The 12,819-nt window shown below is 33.5% G+C and overlaps 1 protein-coding gene across 9 annotated transcripts in view; it reads right to left on the bottom strand.

Moving 5' to 3' along the window:
• LOC132697946 (collagen alpha-1(IX) chain-like) overlaps window positions 1–12,819 on the bottom strand; it is a 296,717-nt gene that overhangs the window by 110,391 nt on the left and 173,507 nt on the right. For 2 of the 9 annotated variants that reach the window (XM_060663734.1, XM_060663733.1), the window contains exon 2: window positions 11,747–12,281. The exons of 5 other annotated variants lie outside the window; for them this stretch is intronic. In XM_060663734.1, the coding sequence (XP_060519717.1) occupies window positions 11,747–11,893 (147 nt within the window). In that variant the 5' untranslated portion in view covers window positions 11,894–12,281. The remainder of the gene's footprint in view (window positions 1–11,746; window positions 12,282–12,819) is intronic. 2 more of the 9 variants (XM_060663735.1, XM_060663736.1) reach the window with 2 other exon arrangements.

Below are 12,819 nucleotides of genomic sequence, written 5' to 3'. Positions count from 1 at the left end.
ATGTGTTTCATAAATTACACAAAAGCCTTTGATTGCGTCAAACAAAAGAAATTACTGAGAATCCTTAAAAGTCGTGGCCCAAGAATTCAAAATTATACAAATGGTCTATGAACATTAAATGGCGTTAGTAAGACTAGAAGGCTTTGAAACAACAACGATACCCATTAAACGAGGAGTTCAACAAGGGTGTGTGCACTCGAGGGAGCAGAGGACGACATAATGGTAAATAGTAGATTGTTGAACAATTTGACACACAGATATTTGGGCAGTTCTCTGCGACAAGAGTCTAGGCCGATCTTCATTGAATGGAGAAGGCACTTTAAGAAGAAGAAGGTCCTACAGATAGAGCAATAGAGCAGAGAATTATAAAAGGAAAACAGATAATAGGGTACCTAAATACTGTTCTGTTTAAACAAATCTCTCGAGATAGAAAGCATCTCATATATTACACAGTTTGGCAAATCAACAGTAATCTAGAACGTCGCCTGTTGATATTGGAAATTGACTTCTGGCGAAGATCCGCTGGAATGTCAAGATTCGAAAGAATATGGAATCTAACATCAGTCCAGGTACATTAGAATTTCTTTTATTTGATATATATGTGTAACTCCAAAAGAGTTGGTTAAAAACTAAAAATACATATTTATCCACTATCTACACGAAACGTAATTCAAATTCCTCGTAGGAGTTCAAATTACCGTCTCCCATATTATCGCCAGGTCAAAAATAGCTTTTTATAAAGTTTTCGCTTCCGTACACTTTGTTCATTGTGGATGCATATGTACACCTGTATTATGCAAATATTCGGAAATATAAACATCGTTCACGGGGCGCAAGAATTTATTTATGCAAGGAGCAACTACTCAACATCACTCATGCTAAGCGGCACCCGACATCGTTTCCTGAATAAGCCAGCGTTATGTACGGCGTTCTGTCTTCTCAAATAAATCAAGATTCCAGAAGCGTTCCGCGTTTTTCTGTGACAGTTCTTTCATTCGACATTATCGGGACATTCATCCCATTAGAAAATTATCATATTTTTCTGTATTTCTAGTTATCAAAACATATCGTATCTTTTCTCATCACAATCTTAAAAAGTTGTTCGAACTGTTGCAAAAAATTTAATGTTCACAGAAAATCTTAATCATTCAATAGAAGGAAAAGGAGAAACTAATCTTTGTTTAAGTAATAAACTTTCTCAAATAATATAAATGAAGAATATTAATTTTACAGTTGAAATTAATCTACCAATAGAGGAGATAATATTTCACTTAGTAAAAGAATCTGGATAATCAGAATAACGTCGGGGTATTCCTCTTAATCCAGGAAAAAAGTTAAGTTTACTCCAATAAATGTTATAATAGAATGTCTTTTTAAAAGATTATTATTAAGAGTTAACCCTGTAAATAATGGGTATCAGTGGATAAATCCAGCAATAATAGCAAATACGACTCCTATTGAAGGAACATACTGAAAGTGGGCTACTACATAGTTAGCTAAAATAAAAACAGTTAGTTCGCCCATAGTGAATAAGAACATCATGGTAAATTTTGCTAAATAAATTAGCGTGGAAACATAATCTGGCATATGAATGAACATTTAGTATCTATTCAAAAGTTATGAATAAATAAAAGAATTAGATACGTCGCTTGGATACAATTTATGGCTTATATGCAATTTGTTGTGAGTATATTCACATTTTTGATATGAATAAAAATGTGTTTACGCTGTTTAGAACCTACTACAACATATTCGACTCTGATAGCCAACATACTTCAGTTTCGCCGCTATGGCTCAGTTCGTGTTCCAAAGAATATTATCTACGTAGAAGTACGTGGTGATGGTGATTTTAATGCATTATATCTATTTAGTGTAGAAAATATCGAGAGGCTATCAAATAACTCTTTGAGTGTAGAATCGGAAGCAACCAATAGGATTGAGAGGAGATATTGGTGGTCACCTTCTGTTTTTAAAGTTGTGACGCAAGTTGCTGACCAGATGATATAAAAATGTGGATGGTAGATAACAGTTCTTCGCACACCGGCTGCAAATCAAGCATATTTTCTGTGCCGCTGGTGTAATCGATTGCACACACATGAAAATAAGGCCATTTTATCAATACCTGCTCTATGTTTTAGGCAGCCGCTACTCAAATCGAAATATTCTTCACTCTTTACACTCCAAATAAACTAACCAAAACTCATGAGAGGGTCCTTTGTTAGCGAAGGGGTGCCAATTTTTAGAGATACGTAAAACATTTTTTTTTCTATACCGGTGTATTTAAAAAATCTGTGACTGCGTGTGGTATAATAAAGTAACCAGCATAGTATTGTTTGTTAACAGCCATGGGCGAAAATCAACAATTGCCAATAGCTAAATTGTTAAGAATTAACAAATTACAAAGAGTCCGATTCGGAAATTACACAATGCAAACGAGCTCGTTATAACCACCGTTGTGGAAAGCATCAGATCGCTGCGCTCCACAGAACGGACGCTTCCATTAAGGGTCCCTTTCAATAGGACAAAAAAATAAAACGATGTAATTGTTTACGAGCTTTGAGCTTCGAACATTTTTTGATGTTTACGTCCTTGCTTTTATGCCGAAGTTGGGTAGTTTCGGCAAAGGTTCGGAGACTTCAATAGAAATTCGATTCGTTTTAATTTCGAATTCGCTTTCTCCGTGAATGCCAGAGAATATAATTTATCTTGGCGTACACAAAAGCAGTTTATGAATTTCGCACAATGATGCGATGTTAAAATGCAGGCGCGCAACAAATAATAATAGTTCTTCGAACGAAGCGAGTCCGGACGTCAAAAATTATGCATCCAATGATACGATTCGACGTAACAAAAGAAGCTTCTGTGGTGTCGCATAGAAATTATTTATATCTTGGTGGTAAGTCTGTTTCTAAATTCTTTTTCTCTTTTATTCCTCATGCTTACGTTTTGCATTTTGCAAATGATGCTGTGTCTACTCTTTCTTAAGCATTGTCTGAGACTTTGAGAAATGAAATTTTAACAACTGTCGAGCAAATGAAAGGTTTTTCAGAATGTTCGTTTTTCGTACAGTTTGTTTTGAATGTGAAAACTTATAATACATTGATTATGAATGGAAACAGTTGCTTGGTATGTCGAAATTCAAAAGTATTTTAGAAATAAATTGTTAATTGTGTTTCTCGATTAGTATTCCAAATTCGTTCAATGACATTCCGTTTTTTCTTTTCGCTTATGTGACAATATGCAACACTTGTCCCTCAAGTATCTGGAAATAAAGCAATAACTTAAGTATAAAGTAAGTTCTTTTGCACTGACCGATTTAACAAGACATAAATTCTAGTGTCATTACCTGTACCCGTGCGTATCAATGTGTATGAGTAAAAAGTATTTCAGCCTTGTCTAAGGTGTATTTCTTATAGCAGTCACACGTTAAGAATATATTTATATTAACATTCCTTAGGAGTCAAAAAACATCATGAATATTGTCCTCAAATTCGTTTCGATTGTCTATAGCACATTTAATTGCTAAAGATATGGAAAACGCTTTTTTGATCGAAATCATGAAATCTGATATTCAATCTAGATCATCTTCCTTCCTCCTTTAATGATTGTAATTGCCTGATCAGCCGGCTTTACTAGGTGCAAAATGCAACCACGATCGGATGACTTGTTACTCTTCGATTGCAAGGAGAAACAGAGGCTGAGTTACAGCATCTTTGCGAATTTCGCTTTTTGAACTCACAATCCTCAAACTTTTTCTCGGCATGCATCTTAACCCTGAGCATGAATTATAAATATCGACCTTAGTGTACTACATTTTTGTCATTTTGAGTCATCTCGGAATTAAATTTTTTTAGAAATTTAAGTATTTTGTTTCAGTTTAACAGCGCGTACACGCACACAATTTTCTTAGCATTTCCTAACTTTCTAATAGATATTACATTAAATTTCGAGGTGCGTTTAATTTCCGTAAAATCTGAAACTCACCGTAAATCAAATAAAGCGTAATTATGGAAATAAAGGAAGGGTGAAAATAGACGCATTTGCTTCGATGGAAAATCTGCCAAAAACATTTTCCTAATTGTCGGGTTAACTTTACAATTGGCAATTAGAAAATTAAGGCAATGTCTAATTTTAGAAATGGTTAGGCGGATGACCCTTGTCGTCGATAAATGATTTAAACGTTTTCATTTCTAAATTAACCATTGATAAAAATCGGGTCGTCATCTCTCCCTTACTCTATTTAGCAAGATAAGATTGACAAACGTTTTTAAAGGTACGTTTAAAAGTAATAATAAATTATTTTCTCCATGCTATAAGTGATTCACAACGGGTTGAATCAACATAAATCTTAATGAAAAACCACTTATTTCTTATTCCATATTTTAACTTAAAAAATATATATCGTCCGGCCTTCTAAAAGTGAAAGGTGAAAATTAGAATGAGAAAGCGGAACCGGGTTTATTTTAATCGATTTGGTCTCGCAGCAAAACAATCTGTCGACACTTTATAAACAACCTAATTCGCAAAAAGCTTCCAATAAAATTCTAAGTAAATTGAAACAGCTTTCCTTCCAAACAGTTAAATTTATATTGGCTGCCCGAAAGAACAAGTTTATCGACATACTTTGTATTTAATGTTGCGTGTTTTTTTCGAGACGTCTCTTAAGTGAAGAATCGAAGCATTTTTTTCTGGCTGCAACGAACGATACGAACGAGGATTTAAAGAATACGTTTTCCCTCGAAACAATTAAAATTTTGAAAGTTGAAGCCACTTATAAATTTTCAGCACTTATTCAAGTGTAAATAAGCCGTTACTTTGTATTGTATTGATTGATTGTTCACTAGTGACCCTGAGTGTGATACAACGGATTACCTTTGTCGTAAGTTGTATGGGGGTAATTAAACTGAGTCGAATATAAAAACACCTCATTTATTAGCTACCAAGTTCCTGTTAATTAACTAATTTAGCGAGGCATCAACGCAACCACAAGAGATAATACGAAGCCTATAAAAACCCATTTTGCGGGCCCACAAATGCCTGGTAATTTAATTTAAAAGCGAATGGATTATAGGCGATAGAAACATAAATCTGGGTGAGCTTGGTAATTAAATCCTTCACTGAATCAATAGCTTGTTTTCCTTCAGCTGTGTTGTAATGAGTGAATAGTGTCACGTTCGCTTACTTGGTTCTCATTTTTATTCGAGAGTTACGACTCGATTATAAGGCGGTTTACAAACATTAAACCACCTGCAATTAAATTGCTACGGGTATAATATGACCTCGGAGTTATCGCGCTGCATTTGATTCGTCATCCTCTCCACTGCTGAAATGAAATTCTCCCTTGAGTTTAACAAGATATATAATCCAGAGAAGAGGCAGCGTTTTGCTTACCGGGATATGTAAAAATAAACTCCACAGATGATGTCCGGATCATTCAAATTTTAAAATTTAATACCTACTCCTTAAAATTCTCTAAAACTAAATTAGTAAAGTATTTACAAAGAAGTAATTTTTTATATTTATCTAGAATATCTTTTCGTGTTTAATTATGATGACGAAATTTGTGTTACTAAGACTCAAAAAGGTCTTTAAATTTTCTTATGGGCAGTTACATATAAATTGTCGCTGAATCAGCATAGGTCATCTACTTTCATGATTTCATATCTGGTGAATATTTTGTGTTAGCCATGGCTATTTATTTAGTGCTCAAAACAATGGCGAATGACATCTTGCAAATCTAATTGAACATGATCGTCGTTTGTTGCAAAAAAGCATGAAAGATCGAGGACCATCCCGACCGTAGTTTACATCCCGAGGGAATGTAATTCCGATCGGAATTTCGGGAATAAATTTGGAAACAACACAACAAGATGGGTCTGGCAGACCGTCTACAAAACTTTTTGTTTGTCCCTTTTTGTATTTTTCTAACATCCGTGCGATTGATTTGAAGCCCCCGTTTTAGGATTCTAAAAAATTTAATTCCCTTCGGAGATATCCAAAGAAAAATGGAAATTTAGAACAGCTTTATACGAGAAATACCATATTAGCAGCAAAAAAAAGCAATTTAACTTTTGACACGATGAATGATTATAATTTGTATATGAAACGAAAAATATTATTCTGGTACAGTTAATTAAGATTCTCGACAGCGGAGGAGAGCATAGATGTTAAACTTTTACGAAACACAACGAATATGGGGTTGGCCATCATTCGCTTTAATTCTTTATCCACTTTAGTAAGCGAAATCCAAGGGCGCTCCGTTAAAAACACATCTTTTAATTAGAAATCGCTGGGAAAAACATTATTCTATTCCCAGATGTGTACTTTAACGGATTACGGCTTGAGCACATACTTCTAGCATGCCTCCAAGAAATAAATTAAATATTCCACGTGCTCGTAAATCTCCCAGAATGCTCTGTTGTTCACCTCGAGGGTTTTGTGTTGAGTTTGCTTTGTTAGATGCGGACTGTTGAGTTTTTTAAACCCCTCGCCCAAGATTAACGGAGGTTAGAAAGAATGGATAAACTTTGGTTGCTTGAAATTTAGGTGGAAATATATCGTATTAGATAGGAGGAGTTTTTAATTCCAATTACTGTTGCCGAGGAAACTGGAAGCGCTGCATATAAGATGAAGTAATTAAATTTTCGGCGTGGAAACTTGAAGATTCCTTCCGATGGAAAACCATATTAGATATTATTAAATGAGAAATTAGATCTCGTCCCTGGTATTATGTGACAGAAGTTTTTAGAAAAAGTTGAATATTATGTATTACTCAAAAGTGGCTTAGAATCGACACTACTATGCTACTGGAAAGTGCAGATTAATATTGCAAAAAATTGTTGTTACCGTACGTAGCCACGATCGTTTAAACTAAGAATTCCTGACATATTTTCTTGTCTATTTAAAAATAATTTATTGAAGATTATTTCCCGTGAGCATTTGCTGTTTTAAGCGTCTTGAAACTTAAAAAGAATATTTAAAGTTTTCACGAGAGTTTGCTACACCGCCGCTGCCTCACTAGAAAATCAATTAAGAGGACCTTAAATTTTTATGCGATGAGAGTTAAATTGTCTAAAGGGTGGTGGAAGTCTTTAGTGCTACTATTACATTTTGAGACATCGATGGAACTTATTAATTAAACCTCTTTCTTAGCAACTTTCTAACTTTCTGGATAGCGGAACTTGAGACTCCGAAGTCTGTAATTAATTTTACTATTTCAAACTTACCGAGAAAATTAAATTTTAAATTATAACTTAATGAATCGAATTAGATAAAGAGTAGTTAATTCTGTGAAGGGTAAGGATAGGGCGTAAACAGTGTTTATCTGCTCCCAGCAAAGCTGATGTGGTTCTAATGATACAGTTTTGAACTCCGAAAATTGTAATACTCTAAAAACCTTCAACCTTCCAGTAGGGCACTCCTCTGACATATCTTTCTTTTCTAGTCGATTCACAAGAATTTAGATAATTTTAGAAAGGTTTAAAAAATTCTAAAAATTTCTAAAAAATGTCAAAAAATTGTGAGTAATTTTAGAGATTCTAAAAATTCTACAACCTTGTGCAATATAACATTCGAGCTGGTTCTCTCCCCCAATTATTATGCTCCAAGTATTATTATGTTAAAATATTACAAATCTAATTAAATTCTAAAAAGCTTAAAGGCAATCAAGAATTCCAAAAAGTTAAGTAAATTCTAGAAAATTCAAAAAATATGAAAAATTTTAAAGGAATTTTTAATTAAATTAAATTAAATTTATTAATTAAATTCTAACAACTTTAAAAACAATCACAATCAATTAAAAAATGTTGAAATTTCAAACAATTTTATCACCATTTTTTATGTTTTTTATATTACGATTGGTAGGAAAAATTTAAATTGAGTAAAGTCCGAAAAGTGTTTAAAAATAATCTACGATCCCTGTATTTCGTTACACCAAATTTTAAAATTCCATTCCCGTGTTGTTTTTCCAGTCGATACAACAATCATGTTAGCAACATGGCGTTGCCACTTATGTAAGTACGAGTCATAAAAAAGTTCGCGCTGACCAATAACGCATCCGCTGCGTAACATTTTTAGAAAGCTACAACTTTTTTGAATGTATATACGAGCAACGATAAAGGGCATAAAATGGGCGCCACCACAAAACCCCACGATAAATTCTGTCACATTTATAAAATGTACAATTACAGCTGAATATGCGTTGGGGGTTTTGTTTGCCGGTGCCATTTTTTATTTATGCGTTACTATTTATTGAACGAGCGGCGCCCGAAGGGTGTGATTTTGTATAAACACGTCAACGCAGTGTTTTTTGTTTCATTGTCCGGAAATAGGAAAAGAAAAATAACAATTTTTTTAATTTTTATTATCTAATTTGTAGCTACGCAAACGTGGACAAAACATTTGTCTTTTAAAAGTCGCAATTGAACATTAAACACAAGAAGTCAGTGACCATAGCATTGTCGATCTTCCTTATATGCTGTAGTGGGTATCGCGTATCGATAATCTGTTAATTAACTAATGTTTCATTAACTAATATTTCATTATCTCTATATGGAAATTAAATCCCGGAATAATATAATGTTCGTATCAGAATTTGCAATTTATAATTTTCTTTAATAAAACACGCAAATACCGAGTTAAAAGATTGTAATAAAAATGAAATAGCAAAGTAATATTGAAACAAAAAAGTTACAACATTCACACATACTTGTAAACACTTTCCAATCTAATATTTTGTATCTTTATGTAATGAACCACGAAGATATTTGACAGTAAAATTTGCCCATCGATATATTACATCCCAAATGAACCAATTCAGAAAATTTATTAATCTTAAATTGTTTGAATGTTGTGAATTCATTTTTAGGATATTTCTAGCATATCAACATGAAGTTGCCTGAAAATTGTTTCAACTTTTCGAATTTGATGCAATTAAATATATTTTTTCATATAATTAAATTAAATCAAAAAGTTAAATCAAAAAATGGCGAACTTGCTAAATAGCGCCTCCTGGTAAATGCTGTTTTTTTTTAATTAAAAACATTTCGGCGACTCAAACCAAAGTTATAGACACTTTAATCAGGAAATGTAAGACCTCTCCCCCGCCCTTAAACAAAAAATTTGCGGTATTATCATTAACTGATCAGCCTGCACAAACTATTATAGTCGCATTAAACACCACTTATTTATATGCGGAAATTGATACTCCTCAATTGAGGAATAAAATCAATCGATCTTCTAAAACGGTGCCGTGCCGTTTTGTGCCCGTGAATGAGGCGAAATTAAAAGTTTTTCGTATTTTTCTGTTGAGTGGTGATCTTGGTGATTTAGAAGGAAAATGCAAATATTTGTATTTATAAAATGGAGACATAAACTCCCAAATCTTTTGCATTTTCTGGAAAATTTCCAGATAATAGAATATTAAAACCCGAAGTTAAAATCAGATCGTTAATTTTTAAATTATATATGATTTTGTAAATCCTATTTTTGTGATAAATAATTACGAAGTCCCTTTTAAAATATAAAACCCATTTTTGATATGGATATGGTTTTTAATAAAAGCATAACAATATATTTTTTAAATCAGTAATTCGATAAATTTTGGAAATTAAGCCGAACCTGTCCACACTAGAAAGAAAGGCATAAACGAAATCGGAACAGTATTAAAACCGAAATAAAATTACAAGCGCCAACGCCGCTTTATCACTGATTTCAAGGGCCATTGGTCAATGAATCTGGCATCAATACAGCAAATTCAAGGATCCCGCACTTTTCTTATGCTAAATAGCTTTCTTCCAATTAAAACAAGTACGTTGTAGTCCTTGATGTTTTGAACAAAAGTTTCATACGCCTAATTTACAAAGAGGAATGTTAATAATTTTTCTCTAATTTTAACAAAGTCCATTACAAATACAAATCTTAACGTCTTTTCAATAGGAAATTTTATTTTATTACAATTCAAAAGTGTGCAAAATTGTCGCATTCATTTTCGTCCGATGTTCTGTATCATATATTTGCCACATTATCACAAAACTCTGAAATTTTTTATATATTAATAGCCAAAAAACAATAGCGCAATATATTGTTCGGAGGGTGCAACGTAACATGGTCTCAAAATTGTGAAGTATACGTAATTCCAGACGGTATCGGTTTACAATGGCGGGTGTTTAAAATTACAGGGAAATCTCTGGACAAAATATTTAGAAAGATCCACTACACAGTGAGTAAAATTGAGAGAAAATTTATATAAACAACGCATGTCTTGACAATATGCTAATCCGTTTAAAAACACTTCCAAAACATTACTCAAGACATTTTCATTAAGTTGCCTTATTTGGTATCTAATTCTAAATTTTCAATCATCTAAATTTTGTGGTTTTTCCTCATACACTTTTGATCTTAAATATCCTCAGAGAAAAAAATCCATTGGATTAATATCTGGAGATCTTGCAGGCCATCCTTTTGATTCTATTATACAAATCCACTGTCCGGGAAATACCGTACTTAATAATTCACGCTCTTGCAGGACCGATTTAGGAAAGAAACTGAGAGAGTAGGAATTAAGTCAGTTTAAAGAAATTGTAAATATTAGACTCCAGTAAGATTTTGATGGAATAAAAAAGGGTTAATAATCTTTTTATGCTAAAGCCCTGCCCAAACATCCATTTATTCTTTCTCTTATCGGGGATTGCACATTTCAATCATAGTTTCAAAAAACTGGAGGGATCATCTTCGTTCAGCTCCTTTAATAATGTCATCTTGTATAAATGATACTTTCCTTTCTTTAATACACTCAAAGCTTTTCGTTGTTCAATTTCAAGACAAAAGTTCTCGTTTTGTCTCCAACAAAAATTAAAATTTAAAGTGTCTGAGTTTCATTGAGATTTTGACAATTTAAGAACTTTACTAGTACTAGTTACTGACGCGTTTATTTCAAAATAAAATCTCTATTTCTTATTCTTTTGCTCATAAAAGGTAAGTTATAGGTATGTGTATGCTACGTAAATTATGCGTGAAATTTGACAGGTAATTCAAAAATGGATTTAAAAAACGGTAAAGGGGAACCTGGTATCGACATCTGCTTTCTGGGCCGCCCTGCATATTTTTTGTTTACTGCAAAAAATGCACAAAAAATGTGATGGACGTGTGCTGCCATTTTTCTTGAACTCCAATACCTGATTTTTAAATAAATTTGTTCCATATTTGGCCGTTCTTTATATAAATCCTATAACAATTTTGTAAAAAAAGTAAGGGATTTATTTATAATGTCAAACTGTAAAAGTGGACATAGGATCAAATTAATAATAATAATAATAATAATAATACTAAATTGTTTATTGTCCACAAGATACAAGCGTTTACCTCAACATAACGCTAGATTCTACTGAGTACAGGACGCTTTATTTTAATAGCATATTAAATTTAAAGTTGAATGTGGGATCAACAAGAAAAAATACATCATTTGTGATAGAATTCATAGCACTTAATTAAGCTTGAGTTCCAGAACCCGTCTGCTACCTTAAGTGTTACCTATTTTACAAATAACCCAGACAAAATACCTAAAAAAAGAAACTGACCAAAAGAAGGGAGGAGGAACCAAAATAATCGATTGCATTAATTGAAGTCATAGCTTTAAACTTAGTCAATGACCCGTCAAGGATAGCATACCAAACTTATTAAAAACTTGGTGGAAAGCCATTTCGCATTTTATGCATGGATATAATATATAATTTAACAAAGCAATTACCTGTCTAAGCTTCGCTGGAACAGGTTCGCCGAATCTAGGATCGAACCATCCGGCCAAGGAACCAATAGCCAGGGCGCCGGCTAGCACGAGTAGGGTAAAACATAGAGCTACCAGTAGCTTGCTTTGGCTCGATAACACCATGGCCATGGTGACGGTAGTGGATTTCCTGCTGCGGTCGTTCGCAAATCACATCACCATACCACCGCAACTAGTACCGGAAAAGTTCAAGTCCGAAAATTTAACGGGAGTCATTTTTAATTGCGAATCTATAAATCACCAGGCCGTTCGTCCAATAGTTTGCGAATGAGATGCGGTACCCGTGAAACTTGTCCATTTTCGTGGGATTCGATTACTTATGTTGTTTGTCGATTGTGTTTTCTTGGTTTCGAAAGGGAGGCTTTAGTGATTTCGACGCTGATATCGAATTTTCCGCTCGGGGCGAAGTTTTATTTCTAATATAGGGAAATCTAGGAGTCTTCGAAGTTATCCCGGAGACATTGCGCGGAAAGAATCCAAATCCAATCCAATCGGATTCCTATATTTCAATTTTATTTTGTGTTATAATGTAATTTCTGCTGCGCGCGGGAAATTTGGGTCCCCTGTTCAGTTTTTAATGCTTTTGGTGCCATTTTTCAACTAGGGGAAGGTCGCCTATATTGAACCCCCTTCTATACCACCGTAATATTTGAATGAATAAGCGCGATGCTAGCTGTTATCTTCGAAATGTATGATTTTATAAATCTAAACACTAAATATTCATTCTTTATTTGATTTATTTTCATTTGTTTATTGTAGAAATTGTCCTTTTCAAATGTTCATTCAATGTTATTGTTTCTTCTACTTTCTTGATTAAGTATGCAAGTTTAACTTAAGGCAACGTAAATAAGGGGTCGAATATAGGAACACACTGATTTAATTTAAACAACCGGTTCACTGGCATAGATCAGCTGCAAAAATTTCGGATTATATTTTTCAACGGAAAACTATTCGAGAAAAAATATAGACTATTATCTTGATTCGGGTTTCAAGGGCGTCGTCGATTGGAATTACTTCCTAACGTTTCGCTAGCACGA

The sequence above is a fragment of the Cylas formicarius genome, unplaced genomic scaffold, assembly GCF_029955315.1.
Source record: "Cylas formicarius isolate icCylForm1 unplaced genomic scaffold, icCylForm1.1 PGA_scaffold_2__14_contigs__length_35257938, whole genome shotgun sequence".
Taxonomy (NCBI): Eukaryota; Metazoa; Arthropoda; class Insecta; order Coleoptera; family Brentidae; genus Cylas; species Cylas formicarius.
Note: the sequence above shows the minus strand (reverse complement) of the source record. Positions and strands in the feature narration are given on the sequence as shown.